The sequence below is a fragment of the Pristiophorus japonicus genome, chromosome 1 (assembly GCF_044704955.1).
Source record: "Pristiophorus japonicus isolate sPriJap1 chromosome 1, sPriJap1.hap1, whole genome shotgun sequence".
Lineage (NCBI taxonomy): Eukaryota > Metazoa > Chordata > Chondrichthyes > Pristiophoridae > Pristiophorus > Pristiophorus japonicus.
This window is the reverse complement of record NC_091977.1, coordinates 32,477,171-32,501,651: the sequence shown is the minus strand read 5'-3', so window position 1 is coordinate 32,501,651 and position 24,481 is coordinate 32,477,171. Positions and strand designations below refer to the sequence as shown.

The window sequence follows — 24,481 nt, the reverse complement described above, 5'->3', positions numbered from 1 at the left end:
TGACTCGGACTTAGAGTCATGCGTGCATCAGTGCAGCCCTTGCATGGAGTTAAGCAATGCCCCAAAGGAAGCTCCGCTCAGTCTGTGGTCATGGCCATCCAAACCATGGTCTCGAATCCACATCAACTTTGCGGGCCCCTTCCTCGGTAAAGTGTTTTTTGTGGTGGTGGATGCATACTCCAAATGGATAGAATGTGTGATCATGTCATCCAGTGCTTCCACTGCCACCATTGAGAACCTGAGAGCCATGTTTGCCGCACATGGTCTGCCAGACATCGTTGTCAGCCCCGTTCAAACCCGCGTCCAAAGGTCAAGCGAAGTGGGCAGTTCAAACCACCAAGCAGAGCCTGAAATGTGAAACTCACGGTTCCTTGCAGACACGCCTGTCACGCATACTGCTCAGTTACAGGACAAGGTCACACACGCTCACCGGGGTCCCGCCTGAAGAATTATTGATGAAGAGAGGCCTCAAAACCAGGCTCTCTCTTGTCCATCCTGATCTTAACGATCATGTCGAAACCCGACGTCAACGCCAGCAGTGGTATCATGACCGTGCCGCCGTGTCACGCGACATATCTGTAAATGACCCAGTGTATGTACTTAACCATGGTCAAGGGACAAGTGGCTCCCAGGTAATGTTACGGATAAGGAGGGTAACCCGGTATGTATGGTTAAGCTCAAGAATGGGCAGATGTGCAGGAAACACATTGATCAAATCAAGCTAAGACACACTGACGAACCGGAACAGTTGGAAGAAGACACCACGAGCTTAGACGACCAACCAACTCACATCCAGCCATCAGAAGAACCCACTGTGGACAACGCCCAGCCCCAAGTCGTGAGAGACTCCAAAAGCACTGGGATTGTACTGAGACGGTCAACCAGGGAGCGAAGGGCTCCTGACCGTCTGAACCTGTAATGTGGAATTATGCCAAGAACTGGGGGGGGGGGAGGGGGGGGGAAATGATGTAATGTATGTACATTAGGTCTGCCCACCACCAGGGGGCACTACCGTCGGAGGTCCTAGGGTCATAGTTAAACTCATGCTGGGCTCAGTATATAACTTGAACTTCACCTTTGTATCTTCATTTCTGGAAGCCATTAAAAACTTATAAGGTTAAACCTCGTCACTGGCTCACAGTACGGAGTTCATTGTATCATTTCATACACTACAGGATACATTACGCTTGGTCCCCTCATCTAAGTCATTGATTCCTTGTGCTCAGTTGGTCGCACCCTTACCTCTGAGCCAGTAAGCTGTGGGTTCAAATCCCACTCCAGAGACTTGAACACAAAAACCTTGGCTACGCTCCAGTGCAGTACTGAGGCAGCCTTTTGCATGAGAGGGTAAACCGCAGCCCCGTCTGCTCTCTCAGGGGGATGTAAAAGATCCCACGGCACTATTTCGAAGAACAGCAGGGGAGTTATCCCCGATGACCTGGCAATATGTATCCTGCAATCGACAGCACTAAAATACATTATCTGTTCACTATCACATTGCTGTGTGTGGGAGCTTGCTGTGCGTAAATTGATTGCTGCGTTTCCTACATTGCAACAGTGACTACACTTCGAAAAGTACTCTTTGTCTATAAAGTGCTTTCTGCCATTCGGCGGTTTAACAACAACATGTATTTATATAGCACCTTTAACGTAGTGAAACGTCCCAAACCGCATCACAGGAGTATTATGCGATAAAAATTTGACACTGAGCTGCATAAGTAGAAATTAGCGCAGGTGATCAAAAGCTTGGTCAAAGAGGTATGCTTTAAGGAGCGTCTTGAAGGAGGAGAGAGAAGTAGAGAGGTGGAGAGGTTTAGGCAGGGAGTTCCAGAGCTTGGGGCCGAGGCAACAGAAGGCACGGCCACCAATGGTTGAGCGATTATAATCAGGGATGGTCAGGAGGGCAGAATTAGAGGAGCGCAGACATCTCGGGGGTGGGGGGGGGGAGGTTGGAGTTGGAGGAGATTACAGAGATAGGGAGGGGCGAGGCCATGGAGGGATTTGAAAATAAGGATGAGCATTTTGAAATCGAGGCGTTGCTTAACCGGTAGCCAATGTAGGTCAGCGAGCACAGGGGTGATGGGTTAGCGGGACTTGGAGCGAGTTAGGACCCAGTAGCCGTGTTTTGGATCACCTCTACTTTACTTAGGGTAGAATGTGGGAGGCCAGCCAGGAGTGCATTGGAATAGTCAAATTTAGAGGTAACAAAGGCATGGACGAGGGCTTCAGCAGTTGATGAGCTGAGGCAAGAGCGGAGACGGGCGATGGTAGAGGTGGAAATAGGCGGTCATAGTTATGCTGCGGATATGTGGTCGAAAGCTCATTTCAAGGTCAAATATGACACCGGGGTTACAGGCGCTATATAAATGCAAGTCTTTTTTTTCTAGCATTTTCCCTCCTACAGATGTCAGGTTAACTGGCCGATAGTTTCCTGTTTTCTCTCTCAGTGGGGTTACATTTGCTACCTTCCAATCCACAGGGAGTGTCATAGAATCTAGGGAATTCTGGACGATCAAAACCATTGTATCCACAATCTCAGCAGCCACCTCGACTGTAGGCCATCAGGTCGAGGGGATTTGTCGGCTTTTAGTGCCATTAGTTGCTCCAGTAGTTTTTCTTTACTAATCTTAATTACTTAGTTCCTCACAATTTCCAGTGTGTTCTTCGTGTCTTCTACAATGATGACAGACATAAAATCTGCTTGAAGTGTTGGAGGCGATTTACAAAGAATGAAGTACTTTTTGAAGTGTAGTCACTGTTGTAATGTAAGAAATGTTGCAGCCAATCTGCGCACAGCAAGGTCCAATAAACAGCAATGGGATAATGAACAGATAATGGCCGACTTTGGCCGACTCTGCAACCGGGTTTTCGCCGCGATTTGACCCTCCGCGGCGAAGACCCGGTCAGCGGAATTCTCTGTGACCTCTTTGTGGCAGCGCTTCCATGTACCGCTGGGGAGAGGTGCGCCGGCGTGCAACAATGCAAATTGCGTTTGCATCGTATTTTCGGCACGCCCAGAATACCGACAGGCCTGCCGGTACAGCCGATCCACCAGTATGAAGACCTGCAAAAAGGTAAGTTAAAGTTTTTATTTTTTAATTATTTCGCCGAGATTTAGTCGGTAAGTGTTTTTTGAATTTTTTATTTTTGCAATTCCCCGCCTCCCCTCCCAAGGCCTCTCTCGCAGCGCTACCAGCCTGGGACTAAAGTTGCCTAAACTCGCGGTTTGCACCGCGAATCTTGGTGCAAATCCGATTTTGCCGATGCGCCAAAGTAAAGGCCGAAAGTTAGGCCTGAAAACGGTAGTTTTGGTGCAAAATTACCGTTTTTGCAAAAGGTCGAAAATCCATCCATTTCTGTGTTTAGTGATGTTGGTTGAAGGGTAAATATTGGCCAGGACACTGAATATAAATTCTCCAGCAGCTGTGGTGGGCTTTGACCTCATGAGTCACAGATCATTTGTCCAGGTTGTGGATTACTAATCTCGTAACATAAGCACCATGCTACCGTGGTGGTGCCATTGACTTCTTTAGTCCTATCACCTCTGGGGCCTATTCAAATCAAGCCCAGCTGAACATACATCATTAGTATATATATATATCCATGTTCAATGTGCTCTTGATCTATTACTTTAGAATGTTTCAGGATACAGTAGTTTGGGTTCTCAACCCAGTTGTGTGTCAGTTTAAGCACACAGTTACAAAGTGCACGCAATTCAAATTTATGGGTGTTGCGGGAAATGGACAGGAAAAATTCCAGTTATGTGGAGGGTCCTCCCCTCAGGCTGGGGTTAAGACATCCTGCTGGGCGAGAGTCAGTGCTGCAGTATCCTACATTTAACCTCTGCTGGGCTGATCTGCGTTTCCTTGAAGCTGATGCCGCTCATCTCAAATGAGAAGATTTTAAAAAGGAAAAAAATATAAAAGGATTTATCAGACAATAAAATGGAGGAAAGCAAAGATTTTAATTGCGTTACTTTTCATCTTCAAAATTCCCTGTGCCCTACAATCCTGTTGGCCGCTGAGCAACTTTGAAAAGTTGGAACAGAAAACAAAGCTATTTGTTACTTTTGGCGCAACCTTGAACTGCTCAAATATGTTCAAACCAGCAGTAGTAATTAAACCTCAGCCGATAATTTAAAATATTCATGCTGAAAACAGACATCTGTCGAAAATTTACTATGTACAATTATTGCTTTGCAAGAACACTGAAGCATAGAACAAAGTTAAAACATTTCCTTCTCTTGCTGCATCATGTATAGCAAAAATAGATTCGAACACAAAAGGTGTGCAGAACCTTTTGCCAACAAATTGACCAAAACATTAGCGAATAATTCGTCAGCCAGAAATAACTATATTAGCCAGAGCCAGCCAGGCACCTGGGAGTCTCTGGCCAAAGACCGCCCTAAGTGGAGGAAGTGCATCCGGGAGGGCGCTGAGCACCTCGAGTCTCATCGCCGAGAGCACGCAGAAATGAAGCGCAGGCAGCGGAAAGAGGGTGCGGCAAACCAGTCCCACCCTCCTTTACCCTCAACGACTATCTGTCCCACCTGTGACAGGGACTGTGGCTCTCCTATTGGGCTGTTCAGCCACCTAAGGACTCATTTTAAGAGTGAAAGCAAGTCTTCCTCGATTCCGAGGGACTGACTATGAAGATGATAATGAAAAAGGAGAAACAGTGACACCTATTGGTGAAGAGTTGCACATGCCAGAGTGACAATTTCAAGATTGACACTAACTATTTTGTACAACTTGCTTGCAGTCAGTTTCAATCTCTCCGCAACTATAGAATGCAAATACTATTCGTTGGAGCTGTCCGCCTAAAAAGGTGGCTCTTGGAAGTTTTCAAGAAAAAAAAGACACACATCACGCAAGTTTCGGTGCTGCTCATACTTCAGTGCTGGATTAGCCATCGCCAAAGGGACCTTACTTCTTCACCTGATGGCAACAGGTGTCGGTGTTTAAGGAGTACAACTGCTTGAAGGAAAGCAAATTCACAGCTTGATTTGTGGAGCACTGGCACCAGTACTGGGGTAAGAGGAAGCTAAGATCATAAGAAATAGGAGCAGGAGTAGGCCACCTGGCCCCTCGAGCCTGCTCCGCCATTTAATAAGATCATGGCTGATCTGATCATGGACTCAGCTCCACCTCCCTGCCCACTCCCCATAACACTTTATTCCTTAGGATGCAAGCCATCAGATTCAGGGGACTTGCCTGCTTTTAGTACCATTATTTTACCGAGTACTACTTCTTTAGTGATAGTGATTGTATTCAGTTCCTCCCTCCCTTTAGCCCCTTGATTATCCTCTATTGGGATGTTTTTAGTGTCTTCTACCATGAAGACCGATACAAAATACTTGCCCAAAGTCTGCCATTTCCCTATTCCCCATTATTGATTCCCCAGTCTCATCCTCTAGGGGACCAACATTTACTTTAGCCACGCTTTTCCTTTTTATGTACCTGTAGAAACTCTTACTGTTTTTAAAATTCGTGTTAGTTTACCTTCATAATCTATCTTCCCGCTATTATTTTTTGAGTCGGTCCTTGCTGGCTTTTAAATTTCCCAATCCTCTGGCCTCCCACTAGTCTTGGCCGCTTTGCATGCCCTTGTTTTTAATTTGATACGATCCCTTATTTCCTTAGTTAGTCACGGATGGTTATCCTTTCTCTTACAGCCTTTTCTTCTCATTGATATATTTTTGTTGAGAGTTATGAAATATCGCCTTAAATATCTGCCACTGCTCATCAACCGTCCCACACTTTAATCTATTTTCCCAGTCTACTTTAGCCAACTCTGCCTTCATACCTTTGTAGTCTCCTTTATTTAAACTTAGGCCTCTGGTTAGTGATCCAACTTTCTCACCCTCCAACTGAATTTCAAATTCAACCATGTTATGGGCACTCATTCCTAGAGGATCCTTTACTAGGAGATTGTTTATTAATCCTGTCTCATTACACAGTACCAGATCAAAGATAGTCTGCTCTCTGGTTGGCTCTGCAACGTACTGTTCAAGGAAACTATTCCGGACATACTCTATGAACTCTTGTTCAAGACTACCCTGGCTAATTTGCTTTGTCCAATCAATGTGAAGGTAAAAATCGCCCATTCCATTTTTACAAACCTCCGTTATTTCTTGATTTGTACTCCGTCCAACAGTGTAGCTACTGTTAGGGGGCCTATAGACTATGCACACCAGCGACTTTTTCCCCTCATTATTCCTTATATCCAACATCTTCATCTTCTGAGCCAGTATCGTTTCTCACTAACGCACGGATCTCATCCTTTATTAACAGTGCTACCCCACCTCCTTTTCCTTTCTGTCTGTCCTTCCGAATTGTCAAATACTCCTGAATATTTAGTTCCAAGCCTTGGTTGCCTTGCAACTATGTCTCTGTAATGGCTATCAGATCATACCCATTTGTATCTATTTGTGCCGTCAACTCATCTATTTTGTTATGAATGCTACGTGCATTCAGATAAAGAGCTTTTAAATTTGCTTTTTTACCCTTTTTTCCTGCTTTGACCCCACTTTCTGATTCACTTTTTTGTTTATACATTCGGTCCCTTCCTGTCACGCTCTAGCTTTCATTTCCCACAGTACTAGTCTGCTCCATTACCTTCTCCTTATTCTTTGACTTTTTACATTTTCTCTCAGCTGAACCCTTCCCCTCACACACTATTTAGTTTAAAGCCCCCTCTACAGGCCGAGTTATTTGATTCACTAGGACCCTAGTCCCAGCATGATCTATGTGGAACCCCTCTGATGAGAGCAGCTTAGGAAATTGCTGGAATCCATTATTAAGGAAGCAGTAGCTGGACATTTGGAGAAGCATATTTCAATCAAGCAAAGACAGTATGGTGTTATGAAATGGAAATCATGTTTGACAAATTTGCTGGGAGTACTTTGAGGATTTAATTAGCAAGATGGATAAGAGGGAACCAGTGGATGTGGTGTATTTGGATTTCCAGAAGACATTCGATAAAGTGTCACATAAGAGGTTACTGCACAAGATAATGGTTCACGGGATTGGGAGTAATATATTAGCATGGATAGAGGATTGACTAACAAACAGAAAGTCGGGATAAATGGGTCATTTTCCCATTGGCAAACAGTGACTAGTGGGGTGCTGTAGGGATTGGTGCTGGGGCCTCAACTATTTGGGTGAAGGGACCGAGTGTAATAGAAACATAGAAAATAGGTGCAGGCCCGAATTCAATATAATCATGGCTGATTATGCAACTTCAGTATCCCATTCCTGCTTTCTCCCCATACCCTTTGATCTTTTTAGCCGTAAGGGCCACATCTAACTCCCTTTTGAATATATCCAACGAACTGACCTCAACAACTTTCTGTGGTAGAGAATTCCAGTTTCACAATTCTCTGAGTGAAGAAGTTTCTCCTCATCTCGGTCCTAAATGGCTTACTCCTTAACGTTAGACTGTGACCTCTGGTTCTGTACTTCCCCAACATCGGGAACATTCTTCCTGCATCTAACCTGACCAATCTCATCAGAATTTTATATGTTTCTATATGAGATCCCCTCTCATTCTTCTAAATTCCAGTGAATATAAGCCTAGTCGATCCAGTCTTTCCATCCCGGGAATCAGTCTGGTGAACTTTCGCTGCACTCCCTCAATAGCAACAATGTTCTTCCTCAGATGAGACCACCAAAACTGTACACAATATTCAAGGTGTGGCCTCACCAAGGCCCTGTACAACTGCAGTAAGACCTCCCTGCTCCTATACTCAAATCCTCTCACTTTGAAGGTCAACATGTCATTTGCCTTCTTCACCACCTGTTGTACCTGCATGCCAACTTTCAATGCCTGATGTTCCATGACACCTCGGTCTCATTGCACCTCCCCTTTTCCTAATCCAGATAATATTCTGCCTTCCTGTTTTTGCCACCAAAGTGGACAACCTCACATTTATCTACATTAGACTGCCCACTCACCTAACCTGTCCAAATCACCCTGTAGCCTCTTAGCACCCTCCTCACAGCTCACACTGCCACCCAGCTTAATGCCATCTGCAAACTTGGAGATATTACATTCAATTCCTTCATCTAAATCATTAAAGTATACTGTAAATAGCTGGGGTCGCAGCACTGAACCTTGCGGTACTCCACTAGTCACTGCCTGCCATTATGAAAAGGATCCATTTATTCCTACTCTTTGCTTCCTGTTTACCAATCAGTTCTCTATCCATGTCAATGCATTACCCCCAATACCATGTGCTTTAATTTTGCACACTAATCTCTTGTGTGGGACCTTGACAAAAGTCTTTTGAAAATCCAAATACACCACATCCACTGGTTCTCCCTTGTCCACTCTACTAGTTACATCCATGTAGCCAAGTTTGCTGATGATACAAAGATGGATAGGAAAGCAAATTGTGAGGACACAAAAAATCTGCAAAGGAATATAGACAGGCTAAGTGAGTGGGAAAATATTTGGCAGATGGAGTATAATGTAGGAAAATGTGAGGTTATCCACTTTGGCAGAAACAATAGAAAAGCTGATTATAATTTAAATGGAGAAAAACTGCAGAGTGCTGCAGTACAGAGACACCTGGGGGGTCCGTGTGCATGAAACACAAAAAGTTAGTATGCAGGTACAGCAAGTAATCAGGAAGGCAAATGGAATGTTGGCCTTTATTACAAGGGGAATAGAGTATAAAAGCAGAGAAGTCCTGCTACAACTGTACAGGGTATTGGTAAGGCCACACCTGGAGTACTGCATGCAGTTTTGGTCTCCGTATTTAAGGAAGGATATACTTGCATTGGAGGCTGTTCAGAGAAGGTTCACTAGGTTGATTCCAAGAGATGAGGGGGTTGACAAGATAGGTTGAGTCTATTCTCATTGGAGTTCAGAAGAATGCGAGGTGATCTTATCGAAACATATAAGATAATGAGAGGGCTGGACAAGTTGGATGCAGAGTATATCTCCACTCATCAGGGAAACTAAAAGTAGGGGACATAGTCTCAGAATATGGGGCCGCTCCTTTAAAACTGAGATGGAGGAAGAATTTCTTCTGAGGGTTGTAAATCTATGAAATCTGCCCGGAGAGCTGGGTCATTGAATATATTTAAGGCATAGACAGATTTTTCAGCGATAAGGAAGTAAAGGGTTATGGGGACCAGGCAGGGAAGTGGAGCTGAGTCCATGATCAGATCAGCCATGATCTTATTAAATGGCGGAGCAGGCTCGAGGGGGCCTAATGGCCAATCCTGCTCCTATTTCTTGCGTTCTTGATTTATGTAGGAGGTACTGATGTTTAAAGCGGGTGAGAAACAAATTAAAATTCAATCCGGTTTAGTGTGAAAAAAACATGTTTGAAGTTTGACATGAGCAGCACCACATTCCTGGCTCATATCTATGTTATTTAAAAGGCACCTTTGAGAACACGGACAGCTGGTTACCAGAAATCAGCAAAGCATTTCAGCAATTTAGATCCTCTCCCACCCACCCCCGCCAAAAGTATTTCTTCCAAACACACCAAATGCTTGTAATTAGTAACAGGCTTAGAAATGAAAGATTAGGGCGTTAGTTGAAAAGATTGCAGTATCTTTGTAAAGGGGTTACCCCTTAGTATTCACCCTAACTATTTGCAGCAATGTTTCCCTCCTTTGCCATCAAGGTAGAATCTTAACAAGTATGACAGGGGGTAAAAATATGGAATAAAAGTTTTCGGGCATTTCAGAAAATATCAAAACTGGAGACTCCTGGAACCAGCTGTTTGCCCCTTCTCCAAAAAACTCAAAGGTTGTACATACAATATCCATGCAAATTTGCACTATTGTTTAATCCTTGGCCAAAAGTAAAAGCATCCTACTCCCCTCTGCCTCTTTTATTTTTTGAATGTAATTACTAGCATGTTCTTTTGGTTTAAATACACTTAACATTCCAATGAAACGATTAGATGCTTTTTCCAAACCAGTGTGAAATCTAGTTTGCACTAGATTGCAATATTAAACCATTTAGGCTAATACTGTTGCTGAACATTGCTAACGTGAGCCAAATTTATTAATTTTTTTAAAAAGTGAGGCTGGAATGAATATCACGGTGTAAGGATGGTCTGTAATTTAGTAAGAGCCAAGTAAGTACTTAATAAGTATATTAATATAGAAACTCTGTGTAAAACATACCAAATGTAAATCTGCACTCAGTCAAAATCTAGTGTTCTCTCAAGCTTTTCATGCATAGGTTTTAAGATTAAAGGGTAGGAACAGACCAGTATAAACAAAGATATTGCGGAGCAACATGGTGTGCTGGATACATAAGGGTTGACATAGCCTGGTTCAAATCCCAGCCCGAGATAATCACACTCGTGCTTCCACCAGATGCCAAGTTGCTGATCACGACCAGGCACGCACAGGTGATAAAAGTTCCCTGCCAACAAGACGAGGAAGAAAATAATTGGAATTCCACCACAAGTCATTGTCAGCATCTCCTGCAAGCTACTCCACCCGCTGATATATCCGCTGTCTGTCTGCCAACGTTCAGAGAGCATGAATCGTTCACAAAGGGGACAAGATCGGGATTCTACTTATAAAGTCTATTTCAGAAAATGTGGGAAAGCTTAGAGTGTGTGTCGTGATTAGCTTTAAGGTGGCCCAGTCAGCTCTCCATGGAAGCTCAGGAAAACAAATGTAAAAGTGCTTCTGGAACTCCAAATTACACAAGATTTGTTTAGAAAAAAAAAAACGGCCTCAGTGTGAGAGCAGTGCACAAAATGCATTTGCTGTACAACTTCCAATGTTGCTCCACTGTTACAAGATGCAGCACCAAATTATCAGTCACTGCAATATAAACAAAGCCAAAGCATGAAAACAACACACAGTCTGAGTGTCACAGGTCAGCTCAGGGTATGAAGCCACAAAATGTCAGGCAGAACCATCAGATGGGCATGGTATGTGTCTGGGTTCCTGTAATTTAGAAATTCAAGGGACCGGGGATGGGGTGGACTGGACAGGCAGCAAGAAAATAAAAGCCACAACTGGTTAACTCTTTGTGGACAAAATAAAAACAAAACCCTTTATTCAAGCACGTGCTTTGTACTCCAGTACAGTCACCCCAACCTTAATCAGGACCCAGGTTTCCAATATCGATACCCACCCGTGTACCGTATGTATTGCAAAGCATCAAAAAATATACCACAAAGAAAAGGATTTAATATATTCTGTTCTACAGAATATGCACATTGCTGTATTTTTTTGTTGCAATTCACAGTAATTATACAGTATAAAAGCTGTTGTGCTGCAAGATACAAGCAAAGTTCGGACTGCAGCAGTTAATGTCTTCAGAACACTCGATATAAATACTCATGCTTCGATTTACTTGGTGTGTGTTTTTAATATACAGCAAAGAAAAACATGAAAACAGTCCTAAAATAAAACAGTCTGTTTACATTTGAGGACTAGGATTCAATTTTCTTTTTGTGTTTAAAAGAAAAAGAAAATCCTTACCCTGCTGAATAAACCGGGACTTCTTACAGAGAGCATAACAAATGTTATGACAAGAGCTTCAGAAGTTGGAGGAGGAATTAATAAGTACCATAATTAATAGGGAGGCAGTCATTTTCTTCAATGATACAAATCGAGTCAAGTGGGCTTTTTTTTTTGGTTAGGGCTAGGGAAGCAGAGAAAGCACAGCAACTGAGACCGAATTTCTCCCCTCCGAGTAGACCTAAACTGTCATGGCTGGCAAAGAAATAACAAGAATATCGGCTTTTGAAAAGAAAAATGTATAGAGTTCGTGGAATAAGCAGGACATTGCTAATGTCTGTTGTGAACAACATAACAATTAAATACTCCAGGGAGAAAATGTTTCCCACACTTAAGGGGGGGGGGGGGGCAACGGAGATCTCCTAGGAACCAGATGCGACACCCGCGCATTTAGCGCGCAGAAATAATTCTTCCCCCCCACCCCACCAACACCAAGTGCAGTCCAACTCAGTTATAGAATGGAAACAAAATCAGAACACAAAACATTACAATGCAAAAAGATTTCTTGTGCGCCTGTTACAAAAAATACAAAACAGTCACCCATTTTAGTTTCATTTGGGGGAATTTTCAGATTTTTTCACCCCAGCCACACAGACATGATATTTGGATATAAAAATATGTTCCGAGTTATGAGCTTCAAATTACAACAATAAAAGGTACTATAACAAAGGAAAAGAGTCAAAAGTTCAATAGCTCTTTGTCATCTCATAGGAATCTGGAAACACGGCAGAACTGTGACCCGAACCCATTACAAGAGGCAGAATACCAGCGTTTGGGACCACATTCCAGGACAGAGTCAAAGTGATGTTTTCATTTCCCCTGTTAAAAGAAAATGGCAAATGTACAAATTAGATTTTATTGGGACAACACAAGCATTTACACATATACATCAGATGAATCCCACTGAACTCCTGACTCGTCCCAAGTCCCATTTACCAATGACTCCTGCGCTCACTCACCTACATAGGCTTCCAGTCCAGCAATGCCTCAATTTCAAAATTTTCACCCTCGCATTCAAATCCATCCATGGCCTCGTCCCTCCCTATCTCTGTAACCTCCTCCAGCCCTACAACCCACCTAGAACATTGCATTCCACCAATTCTGGCCTCGTGTGTCCCCGATTTCCACTAACCCTCCATTGGTGGCCATGCCTTCAGCTGTCTAGGCCCTGAGCTCTGGAATTCTCTCCCAACACCTCTCGCCTCTCCTCCTTTAAGACACTCCTTAAAACCTACCTCTTTGACCAAGTTTTGGTCATTAGTCCTAATATCTCCATATGTGGCTCGGTGTCAAATTTGATCGGATTAAGCATGTGAAGCGCCTTGGAATGTTTTACTATATAGTTATTATTGTGAATTAAAAAGATCGGTTAAGTTTTAAAACACTCAGCAAGAAAGAACCTGCAACTAGATTGAAAGCATAAAATCTTTGTCAGATTAAACATGGGTAGACATTGGAGTCTCTCAAGTGGTTTCATTTATTAAAAAAATCCACTCCAACACACACAAGTTCTAATGCAGACTATTTCAGGACTTTAGTCGGTGCTGTAATGTGCAGATACACAACACTTTCAATGCGTGTGTTAATGCTCAAGTGCTTCCCAGCATCTGCCCAGTACACATGGGTTATGGAGCTACCGTCATATAATACGCACTATAGATACCACACATCGTATGTGCATTTCTCCATTTCAAAAGTTAGCTGGAAAAAATGAATAAATGGGATCAAGAGTCCAACGGCTTCAATGGATATTGGTGAGCCTGTGAAGAACGGTAACTTCTACAAGCTCAGCACTGACGCCAAGAGGTCCTTGATGGTACTGCAGGTACTCATCATCATAGGCAGGCCCTCAAAATCGAGGAAGACTTGCTTCCACTCAGTGAGTTCTTAGGTGACTGAACAGTCCAATGCAAGAATTACAGTCTCTGTCACAAGTGGGACAGAAAGTCGTTGAAGGAAAGGGTGGGGAGTCTGGTTTGCCGCACGCTCCTTCCGCCGTCTGTGCTTGTTTTCTTCATGCTCTCGGCGACGAGACTCGAGGTGCATAGCTTCCACCCAACTGCTAAGAATTATTACCTCCATTGGCTATTAAGTAAGGGATATCTCACGGCGGCTGGAGAGGAATTTGGAAAGGGAGGGGGAAAACCCAGTTGTCGTAGTCCATGTCAGAACAAACGACTTAGTTAGGAACAGGGAGAAGGTCCTGCTGAGGAAGTATCAGGAATTAGGAGCAAAATTAAAAAGCAGGACCTCTCTGGATTATTACACGAGCCACGTGCAAATTAGCATAGATCAGGAGAATGAAGATAAATATGCATACAAATGAGGGAAATGAGTAAAAAACAGAATAATCATCATGGGGGGGCGGTTTCAACTACCTCAAAATTAATTGGCCAGAAAAGGTAGGTAATGGGGATAAGGGAATGGAGTTCCCACAATGTGTACAGGACTCCTTTCTAACCCAATATGCAAGGAGCCTGACGAGGATTCGCTACTGGATCTAGCAATGGGAAGTGAACCAGAGCAGATAAGGGAAGTAAAAGTAGTGGAACATCTAGGCAATAGTCAGTTTGAGGGCGCGAAACTTGTGTCCTGAACTTAAATAAAGGCAATTACAAAGGTATGAAGACAGAGTTGGCTAAAATTATAAGACTGTAGATAAGCAGTGACAGTCATTTAGAAACACAGAAACAAAGAAAATAGGTGCAGGAGTAGGCCATTCGGCCCTTCGAGCCTGCACCGCCATTCAATGAGTTCATGGCTGAACATGCAACTTCAGTACCCCATTCCTGCTTTCTCGCCATACCCCTTGATCCCCCGAGTAGTAAGGACGACATAAGAACATAATAAGAACATAAGAATTAGGAACAGGAGTAGGCCATCTAGCCCCTCGAGCCTGATCCGCCATTCAATAAGATCATGGCTGATCTGGTCGTGGACTCAGCTCCACTTACCCGCCGTCTCCCCGTAACCCTTATTGGTTAAAAATCTATCTATCTTTGACTTGAAAACATTCAATGAGCTAGCCTCAACTGCTTCCTTGGGCAGAGAATTCCACAGATTCACAACCCTCTGGGAGAAGAAATTTTTTCTCAACTCGGTTTTAAATTGGCTCCTCCGTATTTTGAGGCTGTGCCCCCTAGTTCTAGTCTCCCCCACCAATGGAAACAACCTCTCTGCCTCTATCTTGTCTATCCCTTTCATGATTTTAAATGTTTCGATAAGATCACCCCTCATCCTTCTGAACTCCAAGGAGTAAAGACCCAGTCTACTCAATCTATCATCATAAGGTAACCCCCTCATTTCTGAAATCAGCCTAGTGAATCGTCTCTGTACCCCTTCCAAAGCTAGTATATCCTTCCTTAAGAAAGGTGACCAAAACTGCACGCAGTACTCCAGGTGTGGCCTTACCAATACCTTATACAGTTGCAGCAACACCTCCCTGCTTTTGTACTCCATCCCTCTCGCAATGAAGGCCAACATTCCATTTGCCTTCCTGATTACCTGCTGCACCTGCAAACTAACCTTTTGGGATTCATGCACAAGGACCCCCAGGTCCCTCTGCACCACAGCATGTTGTAATTTCTCCCCATTCAAATAATATTCCCTTTTACTGTTTTTTTCCCCCCAAGGTGGATGACCTCACACTTTCCGACATTGTATTCCATCTGCCAAACCTTAGCCCATTCGCTTAACCTATCCAAATCTCCTTGCAGCCTCTCTGAGTCCTCTACACAACCCGCTTTCCCACTAATCTTAGTGTCATCTGCAAATTTTGTTGCACTACACTCTGTCCCCTCCTCTAGGTCATCTATGTATATTGTAAACAGTTGTGGTCCCAGCACTGATCTCTGTGGCACACCACTAACCACTGATTTCCAACCGGAAAAGGACCCATTTATCCCGACTCTCTGCTTTCTGTTCGCCAGCCAATTCTCTATCCATGCTAATACATTTCCTCTGACTCCGCGTACCTTTATCTTCTGCAGTAACCTTTTGTGTGGCACCTTATCGAATGCCTTTTGGAAATCTAAATACACCACATCCATCGGTACACCTCTATCCACCATGCTCATTATATCCTCAAAGAATTCCAGTAAGTTAGTTAAACATGATTTCCCTTTCATGAATCCATGCTGCGTCTGCTTGATTGCACTATTCCTATCCAGATGTCCCGCTATTTCTTCCTTAATGATAGTTTCAAGCATTTTCCCCACTACAGATGTTAAACTAACCGGCCTATAGTTACCTGACATCTAACTCCTTTTTGAATATATTTAGTGAATTGGTCTCAACAACTTCCTGTGGTAGAGAAATAGAAACATATAGAAACAATAGAAACATAAAAAAAGGAGATATATCATAATTCTAAACAAAGATATATTCCAATGAGAAAGACTCTGAAAAGGATGAACCATCTGTGGCTAACTAAGGAAGTTAAGGATGGTATCAAATTGAAAACAAAGGCATACAATGTTGCAAAGATTAGTGGTAGGCTGGAAGGTTTGGAAAATTTTTAGAACCAGCAAACGACGACTTAAAAAAAAAAGAGGGAGAAGATAGATTATGAGAATAAACTAGCAAGAAATAAAAAAACAGACAGCAAGAGGTTCTACAGGTATTTAAAGAGGAAGCGAGCAACTAAAGTAAACGTTGGTCCCCTAGAGGATGAGACGGGGGAATTAATAATGGGAAACAGGGAAATGGCAGAGACTTTGAAGAAATATTTTGTATCGGTCTTCACGATAGAAGACACTAGAAGCATCCCAATAATAATAGTTAATCAAGGCGCTATAGGGAAGGAGGATCTTAAAACAATCACGATCACTAGAGAAAAAAGTACTCGGCAAACTAATGAGACTAAAGGTGAACAAGTCCCCTGGACCTGATGGCCTGCATCCTCGGGTCTGAAAAGAAGTGGCTGCAGGGATAGCGGATGCATTTCATTGCAATCTACTAAAATTCCCTGGATTCTGAGAGGTCCCAGCAATTGGAAAACTGCATTGTAACACTCCTATTCAAGAAAGGAGGGACACAGAAAGCAGGAAAGTATAGACCAGTTAGCCTTACATCTGTCATTGGAAAAATGCTGGAGTCCATTATTAAGGAAGTCGTAGCAGGATGCTTAGAAAATCATAATATAATCAAGCAGAGTCAGCATAATTTTATGAAAGGGAAATAATGTTTGTCAAATTTGCTGGAGTTCTTTGAGGATGTAACTAGCAGGATAGATAAAGGGGAACCAAGTACATGTAGTGTATTTGGATTTCTGGAAGGCATTCGATAAGGTGCCACATAAAAGGTTACTGCACAAGATAAGAGCTCACAGGGTTGGAGGTAATATAATAGCATGGATAGAGGGTTGGCTAACTAACAGAAAACAGAGAGTCAGGATAAATGGGTCATTCTCAGGTTGGTAAACTGTAACTAGTGGGGTACTACAGGAATCAGTGCTGAGGCCTCAACTATTTACAATCTATATTGAATGAAGGGACAGAGTGTACTGTAGCCAAATTTGCTGATGATACAAAGACAGGTGGAATAGCAAGTTGTGAGGACACAAATAATCTGCAAAAGGATACAGATACGTTAAATGAGTAGGCAAAAATTTGGCAGATGGAGAATGTGAAAAAATGTGAGGTTATCCACTTGGGTAAGAAGAATAAAAAAGCAAAATGGAGAGATTACAAAATGCTGTGGTACAGAAGGATCTGGGGGTCCTTGTACATGAAACACAAAAAGTTAGCATGCAGGTACAGTAAGTAATTAGGAAGGCAAATGGAATGTTGGCCTTTATTGTAAGGGGGATGGAGTATAAAATTTACCAAAATTCCCTGGATTCTGGGGAGGTCCCAGCAGATTGGAAAACTGCAAATGTAACGCCCCTATTTAAAAAAGGAGGCAGACAAAAAGCAGGAAACTATAGACAAGTTAGCTTAGCATCTGTGGTTTGGAAGATGTTGGAGTCCATTATTAAAGAAGCAGTAGCAGGACATTTGGAAAAGCAAAATTCCGTCAGGCAGTGTCAGCATGGACTTATGAAGGGGAAGTCATGTTTGACAAATTTGCTAGAATTCTTTGAGGATGTAATGAACAGGATGGATAAAGGGGAACCAGTGGATGTGGTGTATTTGGACTTCCAGAAGGCATTTGACAAGCTGCCACATAAAAGGTTACTGCACAAGACAGGCCAAGTGAGTAGGCAAATATTGGGCAGCTGGAGTATAATGTTGGAAAGTGTGAGGTCATGCACTTTGGCAGAAAAAAAATCAAAGAGCAAGTTATTATTTAAATGGAGAAAGATTGCAAAGTGCTACAGTACAGAGGGACCTGGGGATACTTGTGCATGAAACACAAAAGGTTAGTATGCAGGCACAGCAAGTGATCAGGAAGGCAAATGGAATCTTGGCCTTTATTGCAAAGATGATGGAGTATAAAAGCATGGTATTGGTGAGGCCACAACTGGAATAGTGTGTGCAGTTTTTTTTTCCATATTTACGAAAGGATATTCTTGCTTTGGAGGCAGTTCAGAGAAGGTGCACAAGGTTGATTCCAGAGATGAGGGGGTTGACTTATGAGGAAAGGTTGAATAGGTTGGGCCGATACGCATTGGAATTCAGAAGAATGAGAAGTGATCTTATCAAAACGTGTAAGATTATGAGGGGGCTTGACAAGGTGGATGCAGAGAGGATGTTTACACTGATAAGGGAGACTAGAACTAGAGGGCATAATCTTAGAATAAGGGGACCCCCCCATTTAAAACTGAGATGAGGAGAAATGTATTTTCTCAGAGGGTTGTGGATCTGTGGAAGTCACTGCCTCAGAGAGCTCTGGAAGCTGGGACATTGAATAAATTTAAGACAGAAATAGACAATTTCTTAAACGATAAGGGAATAAGGGGTTATGGAGAGCGGGAAGGAAAGTGGACCCGAGTCCATGATCGGATCAGCCATGACAATATTAAATGGCGGAGCAGGCTCAAGGGGCCGTATGGCCTACTCCTGCTCCTATTTCTTATGTTCTTGTGTTATAAAAGTAGGAAAGTTTTGCTATAACAGGTAAGACCACACCTGTAGTACTGCGTATAGTTTTGGTTTCCTTATTTAAGAAAGGTCCTACGAGACGAATTTAAGGAGCTAGGAGCCAAATTAAAACGTAGGACGTCAAAAGTATCAATCTCGGGATTGCTACCAGTGCCACGAGCTAGTCAGAGTAGGAATCGCAGGATAGCTCAGATGAATACGTGGCTTGAGCAGTGGTGCAGCAGGGAGGGATTCAAATTCCTGGGGCATTGGAACTGGTTCTGGGGGAGATGGGACCAGTACAAACCGGACGGTCTGCACCTGGGCAGGACCGGAACCAATGTCTTAGGGGGAGGTGTTTGCTAGTGCTGTTGGGGAGGAGTTAAACTAATATGGCAGGGGGATGGGAACCAATGCAGGAAGACATAGGGAAACAAAATGGAGCCAAATGCAAAAGACAGAAAGGAGTTGAGTAAAAGTGGAGGGCAGAGAAACCCAAGGCAAAAAACAAAAAGGGCCACTGTACAGCAAAATTCTAAAGGGTCAAAGTACAATAAAAAGGCAAGCATGAAAGCTCGGTGCCTCAATGCAAGGAGTATTCGGAATCCAGGAGAGGGCTCTGAGCTAGTTAGAGTGGGTGAGAGCGCAGATGAACAGGACCCAAGAAAGAATGCAAAAGGCAGGAGGCAACAGAGCAGAGTAGCACTGGGGTAAGTGTAAACCACAAGGTGATAGGAAGGGACAATATGTATGAATATAAAGGGCTGCAGGAGGGGTCAAAACTAAAAATCATGCTTTAAAAACTAGTATTAAAACACTCTACCTAAACGTACGCAGCATTCGAAATAAAGTAAATGAGTTGACGGCACAAATCATTACAAATGGGTATGATTTGGTGGCCATTACAGAAACATAGTTGCAGGGTGGCCAAGACTGGGAATTAAACAGACAGGGGTATCTGACAATTCGGAAAGATAGACAAGAAGGGAAAGGAGGTGGGGTAGCTCTGTTAATAAAGGATGATATCAGGGCAGTTGTGAGAGACGATATTGGCTCTAATGAACAAAATGTTGAATCATTGTGGGTGGAGATTAGAGATAGTAAGGGGAAAAAGTCACTGGTGGGCGTTGTTTATAGGCCCCCAAATAATAACTTCACGGTGGGGCAGGCAATAATCAAGGGAATAATGGTGGCATGTGAAAAAGGAACGGCAATAATCATGGGGGATTTTAACCTACATATCGATTGGTCAAATCAAATTGCACGGGGTAGCCTTGAGGAGGAATTCATAGAATGCATACGGGATTGTTTCTTAGAACAGTATGTTACAGAACCTACAAGGGAGCAAGCTATCTTAGATCTGGTCCTGTGTAATGAGACAGGAATAATAAATGATCTCCTCGTAAAAGATCCTCTCGGAATGAGTGATCACAGTATGGTTGAATTTGTAATACAGATTGAGGGTGAGGAAGTAGTGTCTCAAACGAGCGTACTATGCTTAAAAAAGGGGACAACAGTGGGATGAGGGCAGAGTTGGCTAAAGTAGACTGGAAACACAAACTAAACGGTGGCACAATTGAGGAACAGTGGAGGACTTATAAGGAGCTCTTTCATAGTGCTCAACAAAAATATATTCCAGTGAAAAAGGGCGGTAAGAGAAGGGATAACCAGCTGTGGATAACCAAGGAAATAAAGGAGAGTATCAAATTAAAAACCAATGCGTATAAGGTGGCCAAGGTTAGTGGGAAACTAGAAGATTGAGAAAATTTTAAACGACAGCAAAGAATGACTAAGAAAGCAATAAAGAAAGGAAAGATAGATTACGAAAGTAAACTTGCGCAAAACATAAAAACAGATAGTAAAAGTTTTTACCGATATCTAAAACGGAAAAGAGTGAATACAGTAAATGTTGGTCCTTAGAAGATGAGAAGGGGGATTTAATAATGGGAAATGTGGAAATGGCTGAGATCTTAAATAATTATTTTGGTTCGGTTTTCACAGTGGAAGACCACAAAAACCATGCCAAAAATTGCCGATCACGGGAATGTGGGAAGGGAGGACCTTGAGATAATCACTATCACAAGAGGGGTAGTGCTGGACAGACTAATGGGACTCAAGGTAGACAAGTCCCCTGGTCCGGATGAAATGCATCCCAGGGTATTAAAAGAAATGGGGAAGTTATAGCAGATGCATTCGTTATAATCTACATAAAAATTCTCTGGACTCTGGGGAGGTACCAGCGGATTGAAAAGCAGCTAATGTAATGCCTCTGTTTAAAAAAAAAAGGGGGCAGACAAAAGGCAGGTAACTATAGGCCGGTTAGTTTAACATCTGTAGTGGGGAAAATGCTTGAAGCTATCATTAAGGAAGAAATAGCAGGACATCTCGATAGGAATAGTGCAATCAAGCAGACGCAACATGGATTCATGAAGGGGAAATCATGTTTAACTAATTAACTGGAATTCTTTGAGGATATAACGAGCAGGTTGGATCGAGGTGTACCGATGAATGTGGTGTATTTGGATTTCCAAAAGGCATTCGATAAGGTGCCACACAAAAGGTTACTGCAGAAGATAAAGGTACGCGGAGTCAGAGGAAATGTATTAGCATGGATAGAGAATTGGCTGACTAACAGAAAGCAGAGAGTCGGGATAAATGGGTCCTTTTCGGGTTGGAAATCGGTGGTTAGTGGTGTGCTACAGGGATTGGTGCTGGGACCACAACTGTTTACAATATACATAGATGACCTGGAAGAGGGGACAGAGTGTAGTATAACAAAATTTGCAGATGACACAAAGATTAGTGGGAAAACGGGTTGTGTAGAAGACAGAGAGGCTGCAAAGCGATTTAGATAGGTGAAGCGAATGGGCTAAGGTTTGGCAGATGGAATACGTCGGAAAATGTGAGGTCATCCACCTTGAAAAAAAAAGTAAAAGGGAATATTATTTGAATGGGGAGAAATTACAACATGCTGCGGTGCAGAGGGATCTGGGGGTCCTTGTGCATGAATCCCAAAAAGTTTGTTTGCAGGTGCAGCAGGTAATCAGGAAGGCGAATGGAATGTTGGCCTTCATTGCGAGAGGGATGGAGTACAAAAGCAGGGAGGTCCTGCTGCAACTGTACAGGGTATTGGTGAGGCCGCACCTGGAGTACTGCGTGCAGTTTTGGTCACCTTACTTAAGGAAGGATATACTAGCTTTGGAGTGGGTGCAGAGACGATTCACTAGGCTGATTCCGGAGATGAGGGGGTTACCTTATGATGATAGATTGAGTAGACTGGGTCTTTACTCCTTGGAGTTCAGAAGGATGAGGGGTGATCTTATAGAAACATTTAAAATAATGAAAGGGATAGACAAGGTAGAGGCAGAGAGGTCGTTTCCACTGGTCGGGGAGACTAGAACTAGGGGGCACAGCCTCAAAATACGGAGGAGCCAATTTAAAACCGAGTTGAGAAGGAATTTCTTCTCCCAGAGGGTTATGAATCTGTGGAATTCTCTGTCCAAGGAAGCAGTTGAGGCTAGCTCATTGAATGTAATCAAATCACAGAGAGATAGATTTTTAACCAATAAGGGAATTAAGGGTTACGGGGAGCGGGCGGGTAAGTGGAGCTGAGTCCACGGCCAGATCAGCCATGATTTTGTTCCTAATTCTTATGTTCTTATGTGCATTGGAAGCAGTTCAGAGAAGGTTCACTGGCTTGATTCCTGAGATGAAGGGGTTGTCTTATGAAGAAAGGTTGAGCAGGTTGGGCCTCTACTCATTGGAGAGGTGATCTTATTGAAACATTTAAAATTCTGAGGGGGCTTCAGAGAGGTAGATGATGAGAGGATGTTTCCCCTCGTGGGGGAATCTAGAACTAGGTGGCATAGTTTTAGATTAAGAGGTCGTTCATTTAAAACAGAGATGAGGAGAAATTTTGTCTCTCAGAGCGTCCTCAATCTTTGGAATTCTCCACCCCAGAGAACTGTGGAGCCTGGGTCATTGAACCTAGTTAAGGTGAAGATGGACAGATTTTTGAACGATGAGAGTCAAGGGTTATGGAGAGCGGTAGGAAAGTGGAGTTGAGGCCAAGAACAGATCAGCCATGATCTTATTGAATGGCGGAGCAGGCTCGAGAGGCCAAATGACCTACTCCTGCTCCTATTTCTTATGTTTTTATAATGACCATAAAATAATATGCTTTAAGATAATAAGTGAGGACAATTTTGAGGTGCTGAGAATAAAATTGGGAAAATAAAATGGACAATATTTGCAAAAAACGTGAGTGGGAGTTGTGTACAGACCTCCAAACAGTAGTAGTGATGTTGTGGAAGGGCATCAAACAGGAAATTAGCGGTGCATGTATTAAAGGTGCAGCAGTTATAATGGGTGACTTTAATATGCACATAGATTGGGCGAACCAAACTGGAAGCAATACGGTGGAGGAAGATTTCCTGGAGTGCATAAGGGATGGTTTTCTAGACCAATATGTTGAGGAACCAACTAGGGGGGAGGTCATCTTAGACTGGGTGTTGTGTAATGAGAGAGGATTAATTAGCAATCTCGTTGTGCGAGGCCCCTTGGGGAAGAGTGACCATAATATGGTGGAATTCTGTATTAGGATGGAGAATGAAACAGTTAATTCAGAGACCATGGTCCAGAACTTAAAGAAGGGTAACTTTGAAGGTATGAGGCGTGAATTGGCTAGGATAGATTGGCGAATGATACTGAAGGGGTTGACTGTGGATGGGCAATGGCAGACATTTAGAGACCGCATGGATGAACTACAACAATTGTACATTCCTGTCTGGCGTAAAAATAAAAAAGGGAAGGTGGCTCAACCGTGGCTATCAAAGGAAATCAGGGATAGTACTAAAGCCAAGGAAGTGGCATACAAATTGGCCAGAAATAGCAGCGAACCCGGGGACTGGGAGAAATTTAGAACTCAGCAGAGGAGGACAAAGGGTTTGATTAGGGCAGGAAAAATGGAGTACGAGAAGAAGCTTGCAGGGAACATTAAGATGGATTGCAAAAGTTTCTATAGATATGTAAAGAGAAAAAGGTTAGTAAAGACAAACGTAGGTCCCCTGCAGTCAGAATCAGGGGAAGTCATAACGGGGAACAAAGAAATGGCAGACCAATTGAACAAGTACTTTGGTTCGGTATTACTAAGGAGGACACAAACAACCTTCCGGATATAAAGGGTCGAGTAAGGAGGAGGAACTAAGGGAAATCCTTATTAGTCAGGAAATTGTGTTGGGGAAATTGATGGGATTGAAGGCCGATAAATCCCCAGGGCCTGATGGACTGCATCCCAGAGTACTTAAGGAGGTGGCCTTGGAAATAGCGGATGCATTAACAGTCATTTTCCAACATTCCATTGACTCTGGATCAGTTCCTATCGAGTGGAGGGTAGCCAATGTAACCCCACTTTTTAAAAAAGGAGGGAGAGAGAAAACAGGGAATTATAGACAGGTCAGCCTGACCTCAGTAGTGGGTAAAATGATGGAATCAATTATTAAGGATGTCATAGCAGCGCATTTGGAAAGAGGGGACGTTTGTGAAAGGGAAATCATGCTTGACAAATCTTCTAGAATTTTTTGAGGATGTTTCCAGTAGAGTGGACAAGGGAGAACCAGCTGATGTGGTATATTTGGACTTTCAGAAGGCTTTCGACAAGGTCCCACACAAGAGATTAATGTGCAAAGTTAAAGCACATGGGATTGGGGGTAGTGTGCTGATTGGTTGTCAGACAGGAAGCAAAGAGTAGGAGTAAATGGGTACTTTTCAGAATGGCAGGCAGTGACTAGTGGGGTACCGCAAGGTTCTGTGCTGGGGCCCCAGCTGTTTACACTGTACATTAATGATTTAGACGAGGGGATTAAATGTAGTATCTCCAAATTTGCGGATGACACTAAGTTGGGTGGCAGTGTGAGCTGCGAGGAGGATGCTGTGAGGCTGCAGAGTGACTTG

The 24,481-nt window shown here is 43.1% G+C and overlaps 1 protein-coding gene across 1 annotated transcript in view; it reads right to left on the bottom strand.

The window, feature by feature from the left end:
• Positions 1-11,171: 11,171 nt before the first annotated feature.
• Positions 11,172-24,481, bottom strand: part of spcs3 (signal peptidase complex subunit 3) — a 42,607-nt gene continuing 29,297 nt past the window's right edge. The window contains exon 5 of the mRNA XM_070878405.1: positions 11,172-12,326. Within this exon, the coding sequence (XP_070734506.1) occupies positions 12,194-12,326 (133 nt within the window). The 3' untranslated portion in view covers positions 11,172-12,193. The remainder of the gene's footprint in view (positions 12,327-24,481) is intronic.